Raw genomic sequence first — 26,720 nt, 5'->3', positions numbered from 1 at the left:
CCAAAGTGTTCTCAGGTCTGGTACCTCTCCGGGCGCGTAGGGCGTTACCTGAGCTCATCAGCTCAAAGGCTCAAGGGAGCCGTATTAAGTAAAAGGTCCATAGGTCGCACGCTACTCCACCATTCCAGCGGGTGTACCCCAAGGGCATCATGGTAAATGCAGTTTTCTCAAAGCGGGTTCGCTTTGCAAAAGATTCGATGTGTGATGCAAAATTGCAGGCCAACTCTGGACACCGGTGTTTCAGGATTATTGTCCTTCATCAGCAGAGTGTAGGAGGATTTTCAGGGGTTGCTGTGCAGGTTGCCAAAGTGTTCTCAGGTCTGGTACCTCTCCGGGCGCGTAGGGCGTTACCTGAGCTCGTCAGCTCAAAGGCTCAAGGGAGCCGTATTAAGTAAAAGGTCCATAGGTCGCACGCTACTCCACCATTCCAGCGGGTGTACCCCAAGAGCATCATGGTAAATGCAGTTTTCTCAAAGCGGGTACGCTTTGCAAAAGATTCGATGTGTGATGCAAAATTGCAGGCCAACTCTGGACACCGGTGTTTCAGGATTATTGTCCTTCATCAGCAGAGTGTAGGAGGATTTTCAGGGGTTGCTGTGCAGGCTGCCAAAGTGTTCTCAGGTCTGGTACCTCTCCGGGCGCGTAGGGCGTTACCTGAGCTCGTCAGCTCAAAGGCTCAAGGGAGCCGTATTAAGTAAAAGGTCCATAGGTCGCACGCTACTCCACCATTCCAGCAGTTGTACCCCAAGAGCATCATGGTAAATGCAGTTTTCTCAAAGCGGGTTCGCTTTGCAAGAGATTCGATGTGTGATGCAAAATTGCAGGCCAACTCTGGACACCGGTGTTTCAGGATTATTGTCCTTCATCAGCAGAGTGTAGGAGGATTTTCAGGGGTTGCTGTGCAGGCTGCCAAAGTGTTCTCAGGTCTGGTACCTCTCCGGGCTCGTAGGGCGTTACCTGAGCTCGTCAGCTCAAAGGCTCAAGGGAGCCCTATTAAGTAAAAGGTCCATAGGTCGCACGCTACTCCACCATTCCAGCGGGTGTACCCCAAGTGCATCATGGTAAATGCAGTTTTCTCAAAGCGGGTTCGCTTTGCAAAAGATTCGATGTGTGATGCAAAATTGCAGGCCAACTCTGGACACCGGTGTTTCAGGATTATTGTCCTTCATCAGCAGAGTGTAGGAGGATTTTCAGGGGTTGCTGTGCAGGCTGCCAAAGTGTTCTCAGGTCTGGTACCTCTCCGGGCGCGTAGGGCGTTACCTGAGCTCGTCAGCTCAAAGGCTCAAGGGAGACGTATTAAGTAAAAGGTCCATAGGTCGCACGCTACTCCACCATTCCAGCGGGTGTACCCCAAGAGCATCATGGTAAATGCAGTTTTCTCAAAGCGGGTTTGCTTTGCAAAAGATTCAATGTGTGATGCAAAATTGCAGGCCAACTCTGGACACCGGTGTTTCAGGATTATTGTCCTTCATCAGCAGAGTGTAGGAGGATTTTCAGGGGTTGCTGTGCAGGCTGCCAAAGTGTTCTCAGGTCTGGTACCTCTCCGGGCGCGTAGGGCGTTACCTGAGCTTGTCAGCTCAAAGGCTCAAGGGAGCCGTATTAAGTAAAAGGTCCATAGGTCGCACGCTACTCCACCATTCCAGCGGGTGTACCCCAAGAGCATCATGGTAAATGCAGTTTTCTCAAAGCGGGTTCGCTTTGCAAAAGATTCGATGTGTGATGCAAAATTGCAGGCCAACTCTGGACACCGGTGTTTCAGGATTATTGTCCTTCATCAGCAGAGTGTAGGAGGATTTTCAGGGGTTGCTGTGCAGGCTGCCAAAGTGTTCTCAGGTCTGGTACCTCTCCGGGCATGTAGGGCGTTACCTGAGCTCGTCAGCTCAAAGGCTCAAGGGAGCCGTATTAAGTAAAAGGTCCATAGGTCGCACGCTACTCCACCATTCCAGCGGGTGTACCCCAAGAGCATCATGGTAAATGCAGTTTTCTCAAAGCGGGTTCGCTTTGCAAAAGATTCGATGTGTGATGCAAAATTGCAGGCCAACTCTGGACACCGGTGTTTCAGGATTATTGTCCTTCATCAGCAGAGTGTAGGAGGATTTTCAGGGGTTGCTGTGCAGGCTACCAAAGTGTTCTCAGGTCTGGTACCTCTCCGGGCGCGTAGTGCGTTACCTGAGCTCGTCAGCTCAAAGGCTCAAGGGAGCCGTATTAAGTAAAAGGTCCATAGGTCGCATGCTACTCCACCATTCCAGCGGGTGTACGACAAGAGCATCATGGTAAATGCAGTTTTCTCAAAGCGGGTTCGCTTTGCAAAAGATTCGATGTCTGATGCAAAATTGCAGGCCAACTCTGGACACCGGTGTTTCAGGATTATTGTCCTTCATCAGTAGAGTGTAGGAGGATTTTCAGGGGTTGCTGTGCAGGCTGCCAAAGTGTTCTCAGGTCTGGTACATCTCCGGGCGCGTAGGGCGTTACTTGAGCTTTTCAGCTCAAAGGCTCAAGGGAGCCGTATTAAGTAAAAGGTCCATAGGTCGCACGCTAATCCACCATTCCAGCGGGTGTACCCCAAGAGCATCATGGTAAATGCAGTTTTCTTAAAGCGGGTTCGCTTTGCAAAAGATTCGATGTGTGATGCAAAATTGCAGGCCAACTCTGGACACCGGTGTTTCAAGATTATTGTCCTTCATCAGCAGAGTGTAGGAGGATTTTCAGGGGTTGCTGTGCAGGCTGGCAAAGTGTTCTCAGGTCTGGTACCTCTCCGGGCGCGTAGGGCGTTACCTGAGCTCGTCAGCTCAAAGGCTCAAGGGAGCCGTATTAAGTAAAAGGTCCATAGGTCGCACGCTACTCCACCATTCCAGCGGGTGTACCCCAAGAGCATCATGGTAAATGCAGTTTTCTCAAAGCGGGTTCGCTTTGCAAAAGATTTGATGTGTGATGCAAAATTGCAGGCCAACTCTGGACACCGGTGTTTCAGGATTATTGTCCTTCATCAGCAGAGTGTAGGAAGATTTTCAGGGGTTGCTGTGCAGGCTGCCAAAGTGTTCTCAGGTCTGGTACCTCTCAGGGCGCGTAGGGCGTTACCTGAGCTCGTCAGCTCAAAGGCTCAAGGGAGCCGTATTAAGTAAAAGGTCCATAGGTCGCACGCTACTCCACCATTCCAGCGGGTGTAACCCAAGAGCATCATGGTAAATGCAGTTTTCTCAAAGCGGGTTTGCTTTGCAAAAGATTCGATGTGTGATGCAAAATTGCAGGCCAACTCTGGACACCGGTGTTTCAGGATTATTGTCCTTCCTCAGCAGAGTGTAGGAGGATTTTCAGGGGTTGCTGTGCAGGCTGCCAAAGTGTTCTCAGGTCTGGTACCTCTCCTGGCGCGTAGGGCGTTACCTGAGCTCGTCAGCTCAAAGGCTCAAGGGAGCCGTATTAAGTAAAAGGTCCATAGGTCGCACACTACTCCACCATTCCAGTGGGTGTACCCCAAGAGCATCATGGTAAATGCAGTTTTCTCAAAGCGGGTTCGCTTTGCAAAAGGTTCGATGTGTGATGCAAAATTGCAGGCCAACTCTGGACACCGGTGTTTCAGGATTATTGTCCTTCATCAGCAGAGTGTAGGAGGATTTTCAGGGGTTGCTGTGCAGGCTGCCAAAGTGTTCTCAGGTCTGGTACCTCTCCGGGCGCGTAGGGCGTTACCTGAGCTCGTCAGCTCAAAGGCTCAAGGGAGCCGTATTAAGTAAAAGGTCCATAGGCCGCTGGAATGGTGGAGTAGCGTGCGACCTATGGACCTTTTACTTTATTACGGCTCCGGACCTTTTACTTTATTACGGCTCCCTCGAGCCTTTGAGCTGACGAGCTCAGGTAACGCCCTACGCGCCTGGAGAGGTACCAGACCTGAGAACACTTTCGCAGCCTGCACAGCAACCCCTGAATATCTTCCTACACTCTGCTGATGAAGGACAATAATCCTGAAACACCGATGTCCAGAGTTGGCCTGCAACTTTGCATTTACACTTCGGAACTTTTGAAAAGCACACCCGCTTTGAGAATACTGCATTTACCATGATGCTTTTGGGGGTATACCCGCTGGAATGGTGGAGTAGCGTGCAACCTATGGACCTTTTACCAATCTCTATACTTGTCAGCAGTAACTCTAAAGAGTTGTTAGCCCCTGTGACATCTATGTGATCAATGTGAATATGTTTAACAAAATTATATCGTCTACTGTTCACAAGCATGAAGATTCTCAGGTAAGTCAATGTTTTAACAGCCACACATATTTCTATTATGACTCTCATGACTGTTAACTTGGATTCCTCTGATTTCAAGAACTTCTTTCATGCCATCCACTCCAGAGATATTGATGATGGTCATAATAGGTTCTTTGCACAGCTTGATGTACAGCTGATGCTGAGAACTAGCATCAGTTGTCATTCTTTAGTGCTTGTGCTTGGCAACTCACTTATGTGCACAGAACCTCAAGGTTTAGAAACTGTTTGTAAGACTCTTAACATCTAGTGAATATGTTGTTTCAGTATTGATTTTGTCCATTTTCTTCTTCAAAATGCATGCTTTTCTTTGTTTTTGGTGGCATCTTCAGCTTGAGATGGCACATTAGACAATGATGGTGTTTTACCATCTCTTTGGCCAGGAGTGGATCCATAAACGTGTACATCTTTTCCCTGCCTGGTCCCATGGTGGAAAGGTTTGTCAGGTTTCTAAATGTGATGATTGAGTGATACCCGAGGATGGCAGTAGATTTAGTTTTCTTGCTTCATTGTGTTTTGTCTGCACAAAATGAGTGTCTGCACACTACCACACAGGAAGTAGTTGTACTTTTGGGGTGTCCTAAGGTCCTTTTGTCCTCACTTCAGGAACTTTCAATGTTTGAAAATGGGTGCTTTCTGATGTTTTGCACACATGCTATTTTTGGGTGCCTTATTTATCACATGCTCTGAATAACGGAGGGAGAGGATGTGGAGCTGCGGCCAGAGCTGCCGACTCAGGAGCTGGAGATCCGGGTTCACGTCTCAGTGTCAGCTCAACATCCAGTAGTTATGGCCAAATCACTTAATCTCCCCTGTGCCCATGGACAGTGCCTAGATAGCCTACGGGTGATAAGCCATGCTATATAAATCCTCAAATTATAACACACATTTAGTATTTAACACATGCATTAATATCGCATACAGTTTTTAACTCGTCATCAGACGATTCTTTAAAGTTATACGCTATTACCCTTTCATGTGCTAATTACCACTACACGTAACTCATAATCAGGGTCACGGACCATCAGTTCTATTTCTTTGAAGTTTAGCAGTTTAGAAGCTCCACGTCATTGTAAACATGATTTTCCACACAGGCTTTCTCCTGCGGATTAAGCTGAATACTACACCAACTTTCATCTCTAAATTTTAAAAAAGTAGTCCTGCAATATTACCCCTTCACCCATGTCTGCTTCTCTGCAGATTGAAGGAGCAAAGTAATTATGGGCAGGCAGTTCACAGAAACATTTTGCATGAAGCCTTGCTGTCTGTCACATCTTCTCTTCCTTCTTTTGTTTATTTTTCCTTGGGAATTTTTCCAGTAATTTCCAATTAATTGTATAAAATACTACCTCCCTGATGGCTTCAGTACTTCCAGCCCTCGTCTCTAATTTATTTCCAGTAACTTCTCTTCAAATCCTGTCTTCAATTTCCATTTCGGCAATGGTGCATCATGTACAAGCCCTGTATGCAGTGCATGATTTGTAAAATATGAGTGCTGGTGCCAAAAGCGCTTCTCAGAAGTTTGCAGTAGGGCTTATTGAATGTCAGCACATCAAAGACCAAACCTGCGTAATCGGGATTGTATCTCAGCCCTCTTTAATCCACTACAAGGCACTGCTTGCCCGTTTATCTCAGTCTTGCAAGTTCCTTCACTCTCTTTTGCTAGCAGGTTTCCCTTCTTTCTTTTCCTTGGGAAATATCTGATGATTAAAAATAAGTGCCAGCCCCCTAAAGTGAGTGCCGGTGTCCTCCACCGTCAAGCGCCAACTCAATGAAGCACTGCTTTATCTGAAACAGACGAATAGTTACGGCTCTGTCTGATCAAAGCTCAGTTTGTCAGTTTAAAATTCTGCTAAGTAGGACCAGATTACCAAACTTTAGTAAAATGGTTTAAGCCTTCAACTGGGAACCTTGGGACCACATTAAGATAAGTTTAACTTTTATGAACACCCAATAGGCTCATGTTCTTTCATTCACTTTTGACATTGTAATGGCACACTGGTCTGATTTAGGGAGCTTTCAAAAGAAGAATGACCCTAAATATGTACAAATACATATCTGATTCTAGTAAATGTGTGTTTTTAATCTTCATCTGCAGGATAGGACCTTCATGTGGACGGATGGCTCTTCATGGGACTACCAGAAATGGAATCAGCGAGAACCCAACAATTCAGGTGGACGGGAGCCATGCCTGCAATTCAACTTTGACAGTAAGTGAGAACTCTTGTATTCAAATTAAAAATATTTCCTCTAGACTACCACACAGTAACTGCCCAAGTTATATTATTGTATAGTTTGTATCTCCTTTTTAGTCCCTAATTCAGCTAGATTGGTAGTGTCCATCCTGTCAAGCCTCCCTAGCTGGCGGTTTGCGCTTTGTTGCTTGTTGCATGTGTTCTTTGCAAATGTCCTGGCTCAGACCTCCCTTGCCTGGCCAGGTTCCCTTCCTTCTGGATTTTCCAGCACTCAGTAACTGTTCTCATAATGTCTATCTCCTCACAAGTCCCTCACAACCCACAGAAAGTGCTGGTCTAGATTCCAATACAGTAGTGGGGATGGTGAAGAAATGCACAGGAATGGGTGTGTAATGAGTGTTACCTGACACCTAGTCATATGGTGCCTGTCAGCTGGACACCTAATAAGAGTGCCTGATATGGATTGAACAATGCTGGATGTCAGCCAAAAAACTAGCAAAATGGCGTTCCATAGGTAGTTTTGTCAATACCCCCTTTGTACCCTCATCACTATGCAGACTCCACTACACAACTCCTACTTGACTGGTGTCCTTAGTTCTCACATTTATCCACATGTGTACCTTCATTTTGACCATTGACACTCATTTGGCACTTTGTGGAGCACCACTGGCCACCTGGCAAGATTGAGTAAAGCATAGCCATGTCAGGTTGAACTAAGTCAGCAGAATCAACAGCATCAGCAGCAGATGTAGGCAGATCAGCGAACCAGAAGATTGAACCGTTTGAGAAGCAAAATAAAGAATTAATGTTCAACAACTACACTTGTCAGAACAGTTTATTTGCAGCTCTATTCCCTACCCCCAACATTAGACACCCATTGACCTAATGTAAACAGCACAAGGAAAACACAACCAACTGACTAATAACACCAGAACCAACCTCTTGGATGAAAGGAATAGCTCCCAAATTACGATTGTTGATCTCCTGGATCATCACAGGTATATGAAATTGGGTTATTTACTGATAGGGTTGGAGACCTACTCTAGCAATGACCACAAGCCTTGTCAGGGTGAAACACAAATGTCACTAAATTAACCTGTGCTTAATAATCTCTGGTAACTTTGCACAAAAAGCAGCCAGACTTAACTTAGAGGCACTGAGTAAAGTGTTTATTCAGCACACAAACACTAAAAAAGTGAAAACACAACACAAGAAAAATCACAGTCCAATTAAAAAAATACAGTAAAGTTTAATAAATACTAAGAGTTCAAATGTATAGCATCCAGAAATCTGCAATTTTAAAGTTTTAGGTATGTATAGGACCTAAAAGTACAAAGAGCCGCTCACAGTCATTTGGTTGTGCTGGACCAGCGAAAGTCACAAGTGCAGGCCAATTACAATGGGGCACGGGACCAGGTTAGTCCCACTGAAAATGTTACCATCTCAAAGTCTGTTGCTAAGAGGTCATAACTTCAGGATTTTATTTTTTTTAATAAGGTAGTGCGCTATGATCCCAGCCAAGGGTCAAACACCTTAGGACGCACCTCTTGGAGATCAAGGACTCACTCTAGCAAAGGACAGCAGTGCTCAGGTAGATCCAGTTGCAGGTCTAGGCAGGTCTAGTTGCAGCATGTCAGCTGGGCAGTGGCAGGAAGGTCACTGGAGCTTGTTTTATCCCTGTAGCTCAGATCCGATAGTCAGCCAACTGACCCTTGAGTCACAAAGGTAGCCTGGGATGTAGTGAGCATGTTCAGCTTTCAATGGCAGGGAGCTGGTCATTCCTCTCGAGAACAAGGCAAGCCTCAAGCAGCAGGGCAGTCCTCTGGTAGTAGCAGGGCAGTCCCTCAGGGAACAAGGCAGGCCTCAAGCAGTAGGGTGGCAGTCTTCTGACGAACAAGACAGTTCTTCTTCTGTAATGTTCCCAAGTCCAGGAGTGTACTGAAGAGCTGCTCTGAGGGTCCAATATTTATACCTGGGGCTAGTCTTTGTAGTAGGTAAATCTTCTAGGCTACCCCACCTTCCCACCACATCTGGTTCTGGAAAGTTCCTCCCTTTCCTTGCAAAGGCTCCAGAAAATCTGGGATCAAAAAATACTAGTGCTAGGTTCCTCTTGGTGCTGCAGGCAAGCCATTTGAAATGTAAGTGAGGCAGAGAACAGTTCAGCGCACAACAATTCTGGCAGGGTGGCCCTCTCCCAGCTATACCCACGTCCTATTGTTCATCGTATTGGCCAATAGGCATTCCTGTTGGGGAAGGAATTAACAGGTCTAGATAAATGGAAAATACGAGTAGGCCTCCATACGTTTAGAGCAGGAAAATGACAGTTTTCTAAAAGTAATAAAAATAATAAAAAATAAAAAATAAAAAATAAATAAATAAAACAAAACAATTGCCAATACTGAGCACCAACTCAAAACACTTTTGTTGAACAAACCGTCACCTATGAATGAAACATATGGTCCGTACTTATTACTCAATCCACAGTTATTTATTCATTAACTCATTTATAGATATATTTCTCAAACATTTTATACATGTGCGTGAATGAAAACATACAAAAGAGACTATATACACCACATTACTATTCAACAAAAGAATCTCCTCAAGATACCACCTACAAGTCAATTCAACCATTCAGACATACCTCACACTCATTCTATCAAACATTCTTCTCCAATAATCCTATCATCCAAACTGCACACCAGAGGTGATCAAAGATTTATTCTACTTGACCCCAAGTCTGGCGTACCACACTCACACTCCGTGAAACAAACGACCAAATCAAAGGAGATTGTAGGGAAGAACAACTCTACACTATTCACTACAATCAGCAACTGTAATGCTTGAAAATATAACTTGGTTTAACAGAAATGGTTTGTTTGACCAGGGAAAAGGTCGACGCGTTTCGAATCCAGCTGTTTGTGGGTTCTCATAAGGACCATAAATGCTCTCATCAGGGCCTCTCAATGCTTTGGTCCACACAGCCGGTGCAGCACGCTATTCTTTAGCGAACAAATAGACTCAGCGTTGCCATCCACGGACTCCAGTTGTGTCGTGTGACGTCAGTTCCCTCAAAGACTGATGGGAGGTGCAAATTTTTTTATCTAAAATCGGACTTTACCATTTTAAGGAGTTATAGGGATGAGGAGCAAGATGGCGTCTGAGCGATTCTCCACCACTCTGCCGCCCACGCAGTGAGGAAAAAATCAGCCATCGGCTTTGTTGTCGGACCCTGGGATGCAGCTTTGTAAGGCACTGGGATTGTTTTTGAAAGCCCAACACCTCACCCCGAGCGCTTCGGATGCCGGCTACGGCCGCCTTTCGTCTATTTAGAGGAAAAGGACTGGGGACGTCCTTGTGTGCTGGTCTGCTAACGTCCTCGACGGAGTATGTCTTCTTGAGGATCAAGAGGACCCAAAACTAAAGCCACTCCTGTCAGCGCTGGCCAGGGAGACGTGGATGGGCTAGACACCACTCTGAAAGGTAAACCGGAGACCGAAGGGCTCCTAAAGGCCAGCGGGGAAACCGGGGGGGGCGAAACTTCCAAGGATGGTACTTACTCTCAACCCTCAATCGTCAAATTGTTCCATGCTGCCAAACTGCTGGCCCCTACAGATGCAATTGCATTACCCCCAGAGGGCGAACCCTGTGTTTCACTGACTGCAAATCAGGGGTATCCTAATTTGCTGCAGTCAGGTGCACCTACAATAGAAAATCTTACTCCGGCTCAGACCTAAGTGCCTGTGGTGCCCAGGGATCAATCCTCTGGTGCAGAGGGCCTATGGGATCTATTGATATTATTCAGCCAGCAGCCCTCCTCTGGCTTTCATCAATAGAAATACCAGCTTAACGAACCCGCTTGCCCCTAGTGCTGCTGCTTTTTGTTCTGTTTCCGATAAGCTGTTCTTTAACCCCTTCGCTGAGGCGGCTATTCCACTACAGCGCTAAGGGGGAGGCAGGGCCGCGCGGCGGTCCCGTGCTCGTGACGGAACCGCTCCGTCATGGCTCGCGGATGAGCTGTGCTTATGACAGAACGGTTCCGTCACGGCCCCGCCCGCCTAATAGAACCTTCAGCGCAGGCGCGGCGAGCGGGCCGAGATGGAACCGTTCCGTCACCAGCACAGCCCACCCGAGGCTCGTGACGGAACGGTTCTGTCACGAGCATGGGAGGGGTTAAACCTAAAACGGCTGCAGCTGTAAATTCTGTCCAACCCTTTACAAACAACCTGGGGTCTCAGGCTCCCCAGACTCCTGAATCTACCGGTGATTATTGTTATTCAGTGTCAAATGGTTCTGCCTCCGTGACAGGAGACTATTTATCTAGCTCAAGCGATGAAGATTCATCCAACAACAATGATAGTACTCCCTCCAGAGATACAGGAATTTTCCGGTGACAGAAAGCGCGCAGCAAGGCAAAAAGAAGCAGTCAGCTTAAATGGGATTCCCCAGATTCTCAGCTCACTTTTTTCCATAGCGAGGAATCAACTAAAGCCCCACATTGGGAGAATACAAGAGCTACAATGGAATTCTCGGAAGAACCCTCCCTAATGTCTATACTGACCTCTATAAAGCAGTTTCAGGAAGAGATTCGATCTGAAAGTCGCCTCGCCAAGGGGGCCGCTAAGAAACTGCAAGGGGGCATGAGGAAGCTAAACACAATCTGTACTGATATCGGCGATCGGGTTACCATGGTTAAAAGCCGTACGGAAAGTTTGGAAACTGATGTCACCACCCTAAAAGATCTAGGCGCTTTCCAAGGCGCTTGTCTGACAGACATTATATGGAAGATGGAAGAGCAGGAGAACAGACAGCGCCAGAATAACCTCCGCCTACTAGGGATTCCCGAAGGGGTGGAGGGGGACGATGTGTGGCGCTTCATTGTGAAACTCCTGCAAGATGGCTTTCCTGAACACTCAAATTGGAACTGGGAACATGAGTACCAGCAAACCCACTGCTTCCCCTTCCACTTAAAGAAATGGCATGATGGCAGCAGCTATAGCGGGGGAAAACCCAGGGCCTTTCTGGTGTTCTTTGGGAACTTTTTGCTTAAACAGTTGATCTATGATCAGGCCCATCCCAATTCCCGGGAGGGCTCTGGTGGGGTATCTTTCTTTGCAAAGCAAGATTTTTGCCACGCTACAGTGGAGCGGAGGTGAAACCTTCATCAGCTAATTGCCCCTTTCCAGCAGCAGGGTTCTCAGGTTTTCTTAATGAATCCAGACAGTCTAAAGGTTATCTTGAACGGATCTACTCGTACCTTTTTGTCAGAAATTAAAGCGGAAGAATTCCTTGTGGAAATTAAGTCAAGAAAGGGGCATGGCTAAATAGTACTTTATCTGACAAAGATTATCTATCACTCAATTTCTGACATCTTCTCCTTCTCTCTTTCATCTGTCTCTTGTGAGAGATTAGTTTGGGGGCCCTAAAAAGGGTTTCTATGGGGGGCTCCCTCTTTTACCTGCCTTTAATACCCTCAAATTTCTGGTTGATAAAAGCGGCGTGGATGGACTTACATTAGACTACAATCACTCAGGCTTATTCTGATTGCTCTAATTTTGGGGGGCGGTGGGGGGAGGTAGGTTGACAGAGTACTGGGCAAGTAGATTAGTGTTGGGGGACACTGGGTGTTTACTAGCATGTTATTTTGAGCTATTTTGAGGCTGAATTCAGGAAAAAAGCGCATTCAGGATAATGATGTTCTTTGGGACCGGGGAGTCTATTGTAGCACTGGTTGGACTTCAGATCTATTTTGGGTATAATTTTTATGTAACCCTTATGATGTTTACTTTTTGGTACTTTATCATGTTTGAATATGAATAATATAACTAATCTTAGAATTATTTCGGTAAATATCTGCGGCTTGAACGATGCTCAAAAGAGACAGAAGGTGGCACAAGGGTTGTCCTTGCTGGGGGCTGATGTAGTTTGCCTCCAGGAGACACATATCGAGGGATCGCTGATACACCTTTTAAATTCTTTGGGGTATAGAATAAGTGGGGGGATATCCCTTGGGTGCGCGGATGAGTGGCGTAGGGATTATGGTCCAATGGAATCATTCCCTTAAATCTACCTGTGTGAAGTCTGATCCTCTTGGGAAATGGGTCATAGCAGAACTCCGGCTTTCGACTGAATTTTCTTTTACTTTCTGTTCCATTAATGGGACAAATACTGATGACCCTGGGGTAATCAACTGGATCTCAGGAGAATTAGTCCATTGGCCTCTCCCTGTTTTATATGCGGGGATCTTAATATTAACTTACCTAGAAACTGGAAAGTAAACAACCAGTGGAACTATACAGGCCGGAAGCCAAAAGTATACCATGCTTTAATAAATGTAATGCACACTCATGGGCTTATCGATGTGTGAGCTAATTTAAAACCGAATTAAACAGGCTTTACATACTACTCAGCCCGCACCTTTCCTTGGCAAGGCTAGATTATTTCCTGGCTTCATCATCTTTGATTCCTGATTGTGCTATTGACACCGCCCCGTGATTTTTGTCAGATCATATCCACTCATCCTGAATTTAAAAGGTTTTGACTTCTGCAAGGAAATTTTGTCCTGAAACTTGGAGGGAGTGCTTTTTTATGATATCGGATACCAGACCTATATGAAAAGCTGGATTCATGAGTTCCTTGAGATAAACATTGGGTCTGCCCCAGCCACGGTAGTTTGGGACGGGCTGAAAGCATGTATCTGTGGGGAGACCGTAAGGAAAAATAAACAAGAAAAGGCATAGATCTTGAAGTTCCAGGACAAAATGGCAAAGGCAGAAGAGAAACTAACAGAGGCAGTCCAGATGGGGGATGAAATCAAAACTACACAACTGGAAGTTGTAGCCATTAAGGCTGAAATCGGGTCAATACTAGCTGAGAAGGTTGCCGCAAAATGGGCCGCTGCTTGCGAAAAAACATACAAGTGTAGCAAGCTTATTGGCCACCAGTTGGCCATTAGAACTAGGCAGCGGGTTACCTTTAATAAAATACATTTGATCCAGGTTTCTACAGGGGAGATTACCAGTAACCCAATAAAAATGTAAGGGGCTTTTCGAGAGTTTTATAATGTCCTGTATACTGAAGAGGACACAAGTCTATTGGATTCTAGAGGGGTAGAGATCAATAATTATCTAGATGCAGTCTCGCTAACTGAACTTAGCATAAAAGACTATGTTCAACTTGAAGATCCTCCTTCATGGGAAGAAATTGCATACAGTTCTAGCAAATCTACCAGACGGTAAAGCGGCTAGTTCTGACTACATCCCCATGGAATTTTATTAAAAAATTTGTCCCAGCTAAAAGATCTTTTTACAACTTTAGTAGTTTCTATCTTTAACGACCCCCCCCACCACATCATGGTCATCAGCCAAGATCATAATCTTTTCAAAGAAAGATAAATCACCATTAAAAATGGGTTCCTAATGGCCAATCATGCTCATCAACTGTGATTATAAAGTTTACTTTAAAATCTTCGTTTCCAGATTATCCACCAAAATTGAACAACTTGTCTCCATGTGGCAGCATGGGTTAGTTCCTAAAAAAGGCACCACAGACCATATTCGGCGGACCATGGACCATCACCTTGTTCGACGCTGCACAGATTACAGGGGACCCGATTGTGCTAATGTTACTTGATGCTGAAAAATGCATTTGATCGGGTCTCCCGACAATTTCTCTGGTGCCTCATGAGGAAGATGTATTTTGGGCCTAAGGCTATTCAAGCTGTTCAAGCCTTATACCCCACAGCTAGGATATCAATACATGGGAAATTAACTGAGCAGGTTGAAATCTCACATGGGATTTGGCAGTGGTGTCCCTGCTCCCCGTTGCTCTTTGCCATATATACAGACCCTTTCAGAAAAATAAAAAAACAGGAAAAAAATCAAGAAATCCTGGCTGTAAGTAGATTTGGTCTGGAAACTAAAATCATGGCCTACACTGATGACCTTGCTTTGGTGACTCCGGATCCTGAGCAAGCTATTTTTAGCTATAGAACAAGAGGCTCAAGGATTTGGTAAAATTTCTGTTTACGCACGTAAGAAAGGTAAGACGCAGATTATCCTAAATGACGAAATCAAATGGACAGATAGCAGGGTTATCCACAAGGCTAAATACTTATGTGTAAACATAATGGCTGATACTGACCTAATTGTTAGCGAAAATTTGATCCCATTTGCGGTAGAAACTAAGAGAGCACTTAATCGGATTAATAACTTACATTTGAACATAGTGGGTCGGGGTAAAGTTCGTAAGATAATTTGAATTACTAAGGTAATGCTTCAGAGTTTCGAACAGCTTTTTTCTCAATTTGTCTGGGCATACTCCCAGCCAAGGAGTTCTTTTAAGCTTTTATCCCTTACTTGTGAAAGTGGGAGTTGGGCGCTCTCAAATTTAAGGGTATACTATTGGGCCATTGTCCTGCAGAATTGTACCAAATTGCTGCATGAACAACCATCTATTCCAACAACAGGACTCCCGTCCCCCTTTGAACTATTACTTGGGCCTGCCTGTAGCGACAGGTTGTATTTGGGTACTACAAGCGGGTCAGATTTAAGACCCTGTTGTGCACCTTTAGGGTCTTTACCGATGTGCGCATGCTTCTAGGTTTAGGTAGTTTGAACCATTACACCCCTATCAATATTAATGCTAACTTGCCTGCCATTTTTGGGACATCATATCTTCAAAACTTGTACGATGCAGGCATATTAAAACTGCGAGCTATGTACTCTGCTGAAGAAATCCGGCCCTTTAACGAATTTAAGACCCAATTCAACCTGAGCCATAATGAGACTTTCAAATACCTCACATTAGGGACTTCTTGGCATGTAAGGCTGGTGGGCCCAAAGGGTTTGTGCAAAATGATCTCATTGATAAGCTAAATAAACCTATCCTGCCTCGTATTGGGTATATCTGTTCTATATTGAATAGCCAAATGCCTGATGACGTCGCTAAAATTGCAAACAAAAATTGGATATTTCCAACAATGTTTTTCATCTAGCCCTGCAATATGCTCAGAAAGACTTGCTTTCTGTCAAATCGCAGGCACAGTTTTATAAAACCGGCTTTTTTCTATACATCACACCCAGTAGGATTGTGAAATGGGGACGGGTAAAGGTATGTACTGCCCTAGATGTGCCGAATTTAGTGCAGACTCCATCCATATGTTTGCCACCTGTATGGAACTTGGGCCACTGCTAGATAAGATTCAGAGCTTTTTAAGGATTGTCCTATTACGCAATATTCAGTTAACCCCTACGACCATCTTGACGGATATCCTAGATATAATCGATAGGAAGAGCGGTGGCACGCTAATTTTTGTTGCTGTGCCTTTTCTCAGGCTTTGTATAACATCTCCTTGGATAGATCCAAATCCCCTTTTATTTTCCCAGTGGTTGGCCCGACTTGTAGCGACCTGTAACCTTGAGAAGGCTATCTACGCCAAATAAGGTATTCGGGCCAAAAAGAAGGGGTTAGTTATCTGGGAACCTTTATCCAGGTGGCTTAATCAGACAAAAACGCTGAAGGCTGTGAATAAATATTGTATATTTACCAGATGGTCGTTTTTGTATATTTGAAACCTCAGTGTATGTCACTGTGATGTATTCCTATAGGTCCTGAATCGATCCCCCTATTCCTGACCCTATTCTGGTTAGTAAACTAACAAGTTAACTAGTAATCAGCCCATGAGGCAGAAAATCCCCATGATGCAGATACCGTTATCTGACGCAGTCACACTACGGCACAGGAACGTGTTATCTGATTAGGTCATAACGCTTGCGATCTAATTAGACAAGCGATATTCCTCCAGCCCCTGATAAGGCATACGGAGTTCTCATAACAAATCAAACCTATGACAACCTGGGCAAAACCCTGCGGCCATTGTTTTGATTTCACCGAGAACTTCAGCAAAAGAATGTGCTAACGAGCAAGTCGTATGACATCCTTATTGACGTATCTATGTCCATCCTTACGTCAATCTCGGCACCTTAAAGGTATAAATATTACCGATATTGCCCTATGCAAACACACGCGTGGTGACGAGACGGAGCAGCCATACTTGCCGAAGCGAAGAGCAGAGCAGACCCCGCTGGCGCAGCCCCGCCTTCCTGACGCGCTGAGAGAAGCTGCTTTCTCCTGCCGAGAATTCCAGCCCCGGCGTTTCTGGGAAGCCCTCGCAGGCAGCCTGGAATATCGAGACCAGAGAGAGAGATACCATCCCTCATTCATCCTAACTTCCAGGTACAGAACTGAATAACCCCTCACAGAGAATTCTTTAGTTATTCACTTGGCAAAAACAAACTTAACTTAAACTGTAACTTTCTATTCCCGCCCACGTATTAGGCTTAGGTCAGGTACACGGGGTAGGCGTATTTAGAAACACCAGTTGAGTACGTTTAGTCAAATGTATATGTGTATGTAATATATTTTATTCATTTTAAAACATCATATGGCTTAGAAACCATATCAATGTTTTTACAGTATTATTTTATACTATTGCTTTTAATGTATGCACTTTATTTAACTATAAGTATTGCAATAATATCGATCCATTTCTCTTGTATGAGAAAAGAGACTGATCAATAAATAACACCTTTTTATTGAATACGCCCGTCTCTTCCTTTTCTCTACATTCTGATGAGACTAAGAATGCACGTACTGACTGAGTAAAATAAATTGCCTTTTGTTCACACGACTCTCGAGATATACTCTTGATTAGGGGAGAGCAAAGTTGTCATGTTCTATGGTTGTCAGAAACTAAATCCCTTCTTGTCTAATCAGGGGAGTTAATTCTTTCCTGAACATTCGAGAAAGTTTCTAGTGAACTCTGAGCTAAGCTGGCAAACCCAAAACTTTAAGTCTAGTATCGACAGTAGTAGACCTAGTTATCGTCTGGTCTAGGCCTTTACTATTGTAGGTATTATTCCAATGGGCAGAGCCTATTGGGATGATAGGAACTACACTACATGGCGCCCAACGCGTTTGGAAAGGGCGATAAAACTAACGTAAGACATTTAGAGTAACTCAGTCGTGCTTTCTCACTCAGACCCCTTTTCCCATAATACTCCAAAGACGTCTGGAGTGGGTGAAAGGTAATATCCGCCAGACCTCGCAGGAGGGAACTCCTATGTATGGTTCTTGGTATAGTCAACGTTGAAGGATACACAGTTCCAAAATATTGTGCATCTAATCTTTGTTTCCACAAGAAACCTGATCTGCAAACAAACAAAATAACCTTTTGGACAGTAAAATGTCAGACAATGAGGATGAAAGAGAGGCAGTTAGATTAGCAACTGAACTCGCAGCAGCTGACGCTACCATGCAGGCAGCAGACGAGGATATAATACTCATCCCGGTCATCAAAAGGAGATCTATAACTTTAAAACTTATAGAAAATGGACTGACACCTAGAGGTGGCACAGTCATATTCGTAATTGAGGCACACGAATATCGGCAGACAGAGGTATACTATTCATGGATACATTTTCCAGCAGCAAATGCTGTAACAAAGTACTTCCACTATTACAAAATAGAGGAACCTCCTGAAACGTACACTCCTTTCGAGGAGGTGGAAGTACCACTCAAATTTCAAGAGCACCTGCTCTTATTTGATGGCGCCCTAAAACATAACAATCACATCACCAGGCTCGGTCCTTTAGGTAGACCAGGAGCAACGTGGCCGGTCCTAGCCGGATACACACCACATCCAGACATCGAAGGGATGTCTGCAGCAGAGCTGTTAACACAGCTAAAACAATTAATAAAAATACATAGACAATTAGTCCAATATGTGATGCGGACTTCAACAATTCAGCCAGCGATTAAACTTCCACAGCTGACCCCTCACCAGGGGAACACAAATAAAATTACACCACAGAACATCCAGTCCTGTCTAGGGAAGGTACCGGCTAAACGGGAACAAATACCATTCTGGTTGGCACAGAAAATCACCCAAATAGAGGCGGTGTTTCCTGACACCACCCCATTAGAAAAACACAGGATTCTGACTATCTGTCTCCCAATGGGAATCGCACCACACATAGAGGACTGTGACACTTGGGGTACAGTCTTTGCTTCCATCTACACAAAAATGCACGGTGTTCCATCCATTTCGGTAATACCAGATGTGCTAAAACAAATTCAAGATGAATATGGTCCAGAACCCGCTTTAACTCTTGGTATGAAATTACTGAAAGACTTCAAGCAGGTCTCGGCTATACTATTAGCCAACATAAAAGGAGAAGCAGCAAACGTGGCGATCCGCCAGAGGTTAAAAGAGACAGATATAGCAGACCAACCAGCTGCAATAGCCAGAATCATAGAAAAATCCTATGAGGAACTAGGCAGAGATAGTTTAGGTGGGATACCAGTAAAACCACAACTGATTGAAAGTCCTGAAAAAATATTTTATAACAATAAATCTACATCACCAAAAAAGAACTGGGATGGAAACAAACAATCCAATCCTAAAGAAAAGAAATTCCAGTCCAGAGGAAGGTCTCCTAGGCGAAGAGAAAAATCTCCGAACCAGAGACACAGGTCACCACAAAGTGACCCCTCTGGGAATAGATATAACCTTAGAAATAGGGATAATATAAAAAAGCCTGATAGATATCAAGACATTGATACACGTCCCTCTCAATCTTTTCAGACTTCCTCGCAGAAATCGGAAAGAAGAGGACGATCAGAACAAAGAGAAGAGCACGCCAAGTCCAAAGACAAGGAACCTGCTCAGCTAAAAAAGAAATTACAATTTCCAAAAAAGAAGGTAGCCAGTATCAAGGTAGTTAACAATGCCGAGAATACTGAGGACACAACTGAAAAACGGGGAATGGGCTCAGACAATGCTAGACAGCGCAGCAGAAGTGAGCATAGCTCGCAAAGTCCTTATGAATCATCTGGAGACAGTGGACACGAATGAATATCTTCAAGTGGAAACTGCGGACACCAGAGTTAGCAAACCTCACAAAATATACGAAATAACATTGCATATAGAGGGAGATAAGACTAGGAAAATAAGGGGACTATTTTGGGATAATCTCTCCAAGGGCTATGATATCCTTCTAGCTGAAAAAGACTGGCCACCAGAGTTTGTAAGGGAGTGCCCTCATGGCGAAGAAGTAATTATGCCTTCCTTCTCAAATCAAATTCCAATTCATAAAAAATACACACTTGCTAGAAAGTGGGCAGTGGCTCTAGCTCCTGCTTTATATAAAAATCACGTGGGATGGGATGAGGACTCTCCTCCTCACCAAATCCAGTTAAAATCACAACCTACTGCACAAAGACAGTACCCAATTAAGCAAGAAGCTAAAAAACAGGTAAATGAAATACTAGATCAGCTAGAATACCAGGGGGTGATTGAAACTTGCACCTCACAAATGAACAACCCTTTGTTTCCGGTCTCCAAACCAGACAATTCATATCGTCTAGTTTTGGATTACCGACACCTTAACACATGTTGCAAAACTTTTGCAGTGCAAAACTCACACAGTGCTGCACTAATGAATAACATAGTGCGCAAAAAATACAAAACAACCTTGGACATCTCTAATGGATTCTTTTGTCAAAACATAGCACCAGAGAGCAGATATTTAACTGCATTTTTAATAAATGGCACTCAAAAACAATTCTGTCGGTTAGCCCAGGGGTACAAGAACAGCCCGGGAGTATTCTCAGCGAGAGTAACAGAATTACTACAATTATATGACGATGAAGCATTATCTTATGTCGATGACATTTACTTAACAGATGATGACTTGGAGTCTCACTTGAAAAGAGTGAACACCATAATACTTGGGTTCGCTGCAGAGGGTTACAAATTCAACTTTAAAAAATCCAGAATTGCCCATCTGACAGTCCTGTTCTTAGGATATGAGTTATCAAGTGAAGGCAAAAGCCTGGCTGACAATTTCCTAGAGAAATGTGCCGTAATCCAAGCACCTAGAACACTAAAAAACCTAGAGTCGATTCTAGGCTTCCTAAACTTCGGAAGAACATACATTGCAAATTACGCAGAAAGGGTCAAACCCCTTTATGATCTGATAAAACCAGATTTTAAAAGAGCTAATTGGACTCAAATACACACAGAAATTTTGAGATCCCTACAAACAGACATGCTAATTAAAACAAAATTAGAAACACGTGATAACACACGCAATCTTGTGATTCGAGTCATCCCAGGGAGATGCGGATTCACATACCTGACCTCTAATGAGGGAGAAAAGGTACCAATTGCATTCAAATCACACTTGTACACTAAGGCTGAAATGAAATTCAGCCCGACGGAAAAAATTCTTACAGCAACACAGACAGCTATAGCAACAGAACGAGCCCTGGCACAAGGTAAACGAATAATAATCGTGACCCCAATACCAGCCCTAGAGGCGGTAACAAAGGCAAGCATTCCAAATGCTGAAGCACTCCATCCGAGATGGATACAATGGGCTAATTCTCTTGCTGCAACAGACGTGGCGTACAAATTTGATCCTTACTTAAAAACACAAGAATTTCTCCAATATGAATTTGAATGTCCTCCGCCGACCGAAATTCTGCCTCTAGACCACTACGGCTGTATAATATATACAGACGGATCAGCACAACCCGCAGTGGGGGGTAAGCAAGCTTACAGTGCTGCGTGCGCGATCGTTAAAGGTCGCTGGCACGAAGGAAAATTTAAACCAGCAATCACTAAAACACAATCTTTAGGAGATTGTACAGCTCAGCGAGCTGAACTACTGGCGTTCAAGATGGCGCTTGAAAATACCGATCGAGAATTCCCCACACTCATAGTGTGCGATTCGTATTATTGCGTTCAGTCTTACAATGAATACTTGCAGATCTGGCTTCAAAATGGTTTCAAGGATGCGAAAGGTGGCACAATCAAGCATAAAATGCTCTGGGAACAAGTAGTTCTTTTACAAAAAGAACTACCAAAGACTCACGTGATACATATGCTGAGTCATCAACGTGATGGCGTTCACGTTGCAGGGAATTCATTGGCTGATGAGGCCGCGAAGGCAGCTGTGCAAACGGCTTCCGTAGCTGCCATCACCCGGTCAAAAACAAAAATAGACAGCGAAATATTACAAGCTGTCAGCGCTTCAGAAAAGGATCCGATAGAAACACTCCCGAAAGGCTTTCCAGTAAAATACTCATACATAACTGATGCAAACAATGTTCCTTTTGCTCGAATCCCTGGAGTGAGGGATAGGGCAATTCAAAACATGGAACATAGGTTAGGACTAATAATAGCGGCACACGAAGGGCTTGCTTCTATCCATGCTGGCGTCTCAGCCACAGTATCATTATTAAAACAGAGATACTGGTGGCCACAAATGAGAAGACAAACAAGGAACTATGTTCTAGAATGTGAAATATGTCAAAAAATGAAAGTATCAACGGTGAGACGTCCAGCGCAGACGCCCCTTCTAATCTCGGATAAACCATTAGCCTGTGTTTATCTAGATCACTGCGGTCCCTTACAAAGGGACGGTAACTATAAATATATCTTGGTCGCAGTGGATTCATGCACGAGATTCATATGGATGTGGCCCCAGCGAACGGCTGACGCCAGAACTGTTATAAAAGATTTGCGAGTCTTTATCGGCACATACGCAATTGGCATGCTGCATTCGGACCACGGTCCTGCTTTTAGCTCTAGAGCTTATAAGGAGGCCATGGTCAGCATGGGCGTGGCATTGCGGTACTCTTGTCCATTTCACCCTGAGGGGAACGGAATTGTTGAAAGAAAAAACCGTGACATAAAGCAATCTATAACGGCAAAGGTATTAGGTTCGGGAGCTGGGTGGGTCAAACATCTAATAAGTGTCCAACGTAGTCTAAATAACTTGCCAAGAAATTCTCTGAAGGGATTCAGTGCGTACGAATTATTATTTGGAACTAGGATGATGATCTCTGACATTGATAGTCCGACTTCAGTGGTGAAAGAAAAAAGCTTTGATATCAAAGACCGTTTGGCTATTTTGCAGGACTTAAACAAAACAAGAAAAGACCTGAGCAACATAAAGTTGAAACAACAGCCAACAACCACTGAAGAACCACCACCTGTCCCAGCAAGACCTGTCTGGATTCCAAAAGTCGGGGATCTAGTCAGGGAGAAGATCGCGGTAAAGAAGGAATTTGGGCCTTCTTACAGAAAAGCAGTTCCTGTCTTGTCTGTCAACGGGACAAGATCAGTTGTACTACCGCCACTTGCTGGAAAAAAGGAGAACCGAGTTGTATCAATCGACCTGGTAAAACCACAACATGTGGCCAATAAAAAACAGTAGGCCAAGTGGACTCCCAATAAGTAGCAGAACACCTAGGTTTGCTACCAGTACAGAGGTCCTAACGAAAAGACTCATCACATTCGAAACGCCTACAGAAGAACAACAAGGACTATGCAACAATGCAATAGAACTCAGACCTCTGAAAACCCAAATAAAAACATTTAGCAGGGACACTCCAATCTATAATGAAGTACCAAGTGAAAATGCAAGAAAAAGAAATCCTGAACCAATTGGAACAATTGACAGAACTGCATCCGGCTACTTCATAAACTTCGATGATTCCTCTGAAGGCTTCAGTGAATCAAAAACACAGCCATCATCAAAAACCTTTAAAGATAAAGCTAAAGAACTTTTGAAACAACTGAAAGACACATATCTGATTTCTCCATGGATTGAATTTTGGGTGGGTTTTGGTGCATTTATCCTCATACTTTGGCTCATCATGGTACTAACTTTGGGACGCTTCATTGAGGGAAAATATGCTAAAATGGACACAGCAAGTCAGAAAATCAACTTGATCCTCAAACCACACACATCTTCACACGTCGAGAAAAGAGAACTTTCTTCAGCCAACTTCACAGCCAATCCGATACCTGGTGGGGTAGCCTGGGACAACACTGACTATGAAATTTATGGTCCGGTCGAAATCCTGAAATATCCACACCAAATTAAGATCTCATTGAGTGACTTTGCAAAACCAAGCTCATTTGCTGATGATTGGGACTTCGAAAGCATTAATAATATGATGTCTGACTTAGTAATGTCTGCTAAATTTACCAAACATGATTATTTGCAGGGTTCTACAAATTATGATAGTATGTACTGTTATAACCATTATGGTAATCATTTTCTACATAAATCTGCACAGCCTAGAAATGTTTTAAATTATAATCAATGGGAACATTGTGCAACCCCTCCAAAAGGAAGCTCAAGAACCTTCTATGACAAATATTCATACTTTTCAGGTTTTAACACAAGTAATGCTGAAGCATTCTATTTTAAATTGTCTAACAAGACAGGAACCAAGACCATGATAACCAACACAATATTGATTTATTCTGACTCATTTTTTGAAGATGAAGAGATAGACGTAAACCATATATTAAACCAAAACAGAACACATCCTGATTGGAAACAGTGGTTGATCTGGCCCACAGATACTAATAACTGTCAAGACAGATTCCTGAATAAAACACAGGGGTTCAAAATGACCAGGCCAGACCCTAGATATCCCCAAAGACATCACCCAGGGATAATAACCTCCTACAGTGTGGGCAAATTATGCCTTCAATGGCTGCAAACTTCCACACTGGCAGAAATTAAGCAACACCTAACTTTACTTACTGATGGTGCTGACTTGCGTGATTTCATAATGGGACCACGCAAACAGCGTCAAAAACGTTTCATAGCAGCCTCTGTATATGCAGCATACAATGAGGCCTGGAAGGTTACTCAAATTGAAACAGCAGAGAGAATACGGGAAATTGACTGTATTAATTTGGAAAAATCACTTTCTGTAGTGGACAATGGGTTAATGACTCTGTCCTCCAGAATTTTTTCTTTGGACAGCATTGTGTCTTCAGCAATCTACATATTGTCGCAAGACTTACTGTTATTACAACACGGTCAGTCACAATTGCGTTCTATTGTACAGCTTGGCTGGACGTTACAAAATCTGCGTTCAGGCTATGTGCCTTGGCGTTTAATCAACACAACGTCACTATTCCAAATCTTTAACCTTACTGATAGACAAATCAGTATGGCGCAAAGGGGTGCTGATTATACAATCCTGAGCATTGAGAAACTTGAGAGATTACCAATGACAATGTCAGAACAACCTGTCAGTGAATGGATAATACATGGGATAATTAATATTCCAATTTCAACCTTCAGGTTTCAATACTGCCAAAAATATATACAGGCTGGCATGTACGAGAAATTGGGAAAGGGGTACATCAAAACAACATGGAACCTGCCCTATTCACATGCATGTGTCAGTAATAAAGGACAGAAAGTGTTTCTTAGTGGCAATAATTGTGCGATGTCACTAAGCGGCACACTTCTGTGTAACGGAATTAGTTTGCATGGAGCCTGTGAAGGGAATTCATACAACCTTTCATGTCACCAGCAAGGCGCACCTGCAACAGAAATAGAACCATTCTTTCAAAGACTCTATAATGGGAGTTACATTCTAATTGTAGACCGCAGATGTTGTAGTCTTATGCCCGGGACTCCTTATCTAGTAACTACGACTGCGAAGGTCAAGTGCTGTGGACGCTCGTTGTTCCCCAGCTCCTTTCCAGACAGGGAGGCAAGGGCATGGCCCAATTTGAAAATTACTTCTATTCGAATAGATACTTTAAGCAGAATGAAAACAGTGCTTCTTCAGACGCCTACCAGGCTCTCGTCATCAAAAGAAACATATGATCTACAAGTCGCAAGGACGACTGCAGAGATACATTCATTGTTATCAACTAATTCCCCCATACATTTCGCGGAAATTCTAAATGAAATCTTAAATATTTCTGATACCAATGGGATCTCAAAGGTATTTAAGACAGTATTTTCGATGGCATTAACACCATTCAAAGCCATACTGGGTATTTTTCCAGATTTCGTCCATTCGATTTTTGGCGGACTTCCCCTGATCCTGGGACTAATTGCAGGAATCCTATTCTTAGTCCTTATTTTTCGTTATGGCAACCCATGTCACAGACAAAACTCTTGCGACAAGGGAAGAAACAATCCTAGCCATTGGATACCGGGACCGGATATCAAAAATCCTGGGACTCTCCCGGCTTAGAGACCTAAATATGACTTGGTTTCTATCATTTCGACCAATGTGGCAAAGATGTGTTTTACCTGTATTAAGGTGTCTGCTATGCGGAGAAGAATGCGTGTTAGACACCTGTCTGACGCTACAATCGGATGCGCCAATGGATGCAGAAACATTGTTGAGCCCGATCAAGGTTCATGCTTTGTGCTGCCCTCAAAGGCTACCAATCCTGATGACGGCATTCGTGGAAGCTTCACCACTACGATTGATGGGTAGTGAAGTTCAAGATGAAAGCAGCATCGAACAGGTACGACCTTCTGTCAGCAATGCGAATCAGAATGTCAATGGAGACAATCATGCGCACGAATGCATGATTACACCTATTTCCGAGTTAGTGGAACTTTCCCAGGAAGCTGTTGACAGTTTTTTCGAAAGCCTAAATGATATGATGTTCTCACCAGAGCAGAAATAGAGACTTTTGAACAAGCTCGCACACGGCGTTCCCTGAATTCGGCCTTCAACTTTAAAAATAAAGTCACATGAACAATCTTTCCTCCAGTTCACGGACAGCAATTTTTCAGCAGCCCCAAAATATTTTTTCATATTTTTCGGGACACTATCTTCTGCTTAACGTAGGAACTATTCTTAAAGAACTAAGGTTTCTAAATTTTAGATAGCTTATAGACATAGCTTATAGACATTAGCTGCCCGCAGGTATGTTCACAAATACTTTATTATGTGATGGAATGGTCTCGAACTTTTTTTCTGTATTAAGAGCCATTTCATGTGTAATTCTCAAAAACCAAATAGCAATAATGTATACAAATGCGATTACTTTGGCATAATTATACAGCTTGAGTGCATACAATACATATGACTGCAATTTTTTCCGTATATTTGAAAAATTTCAAAATGCATTTATGTATTTTGGGGTGGTAAGGTATACACTATACTCTGTAGTATGTTGTACTATGTTATACTATGCCTAGATTAGTAAATATGACCATAGTTAGCGTGGAGTGGGTGTGATGTATTCCTATAGGTCCTGAATCGATCCCCCTATTCCTGACCCTATTCTGGTTAGTAAACTAACAAGTTAACTAGTAATCAGCCCATGAGGCAGAAAATCCCCATGATGCAGATACCGTTATCTGACGCAGTCACACTACGGCACAGGAACGTGTTATCTGATTAGGTCATAACGCTT

General features: G+C 43.7%; 1 protein-coding gene across 2 annotated transcripts in view; it reads left to right on the top strand.

The window, feature by feature from the left end:
- LOC144828776 (lectin-like) overlaps positions 1 to 26,720 on the top strand; it is a 136,587-nt gene that overhangs the window by 100,222 nt on the left and 9,645 nt on the right. For both annotated transcript variants that reach the window (XM_078687244.1, XM_078687243.1), the window contains exon 5: positions 6,355 to 6,466. In XM_078687244.1, coding sequence (XP_078543370.1) covers positions 6,355 to 6,466 — 112 coding nt within the window. The remainder of the gene's footprint in view (positions 1 to 6,354; positions 6,467 to 26,720) is intronic.

Source organism: Lissotriton helveticus, chromosome 4_1 (genome assembly GCF_964261635.1).
Source record: "Lissotriton helveticus chromosome 4_1, aLisHel1.1, whole genome shotgun sequence".
NCBI lineage: Eukaryota > Metazoa > Chordata > Amphibia > Caudata > Salamandridae > Lissotriton > Lissotriton helveticus.
Note: the sequence above shows the minus strand (reverse complement) of the source record. Positions and strands in the feature narration are given on the sequence as shown.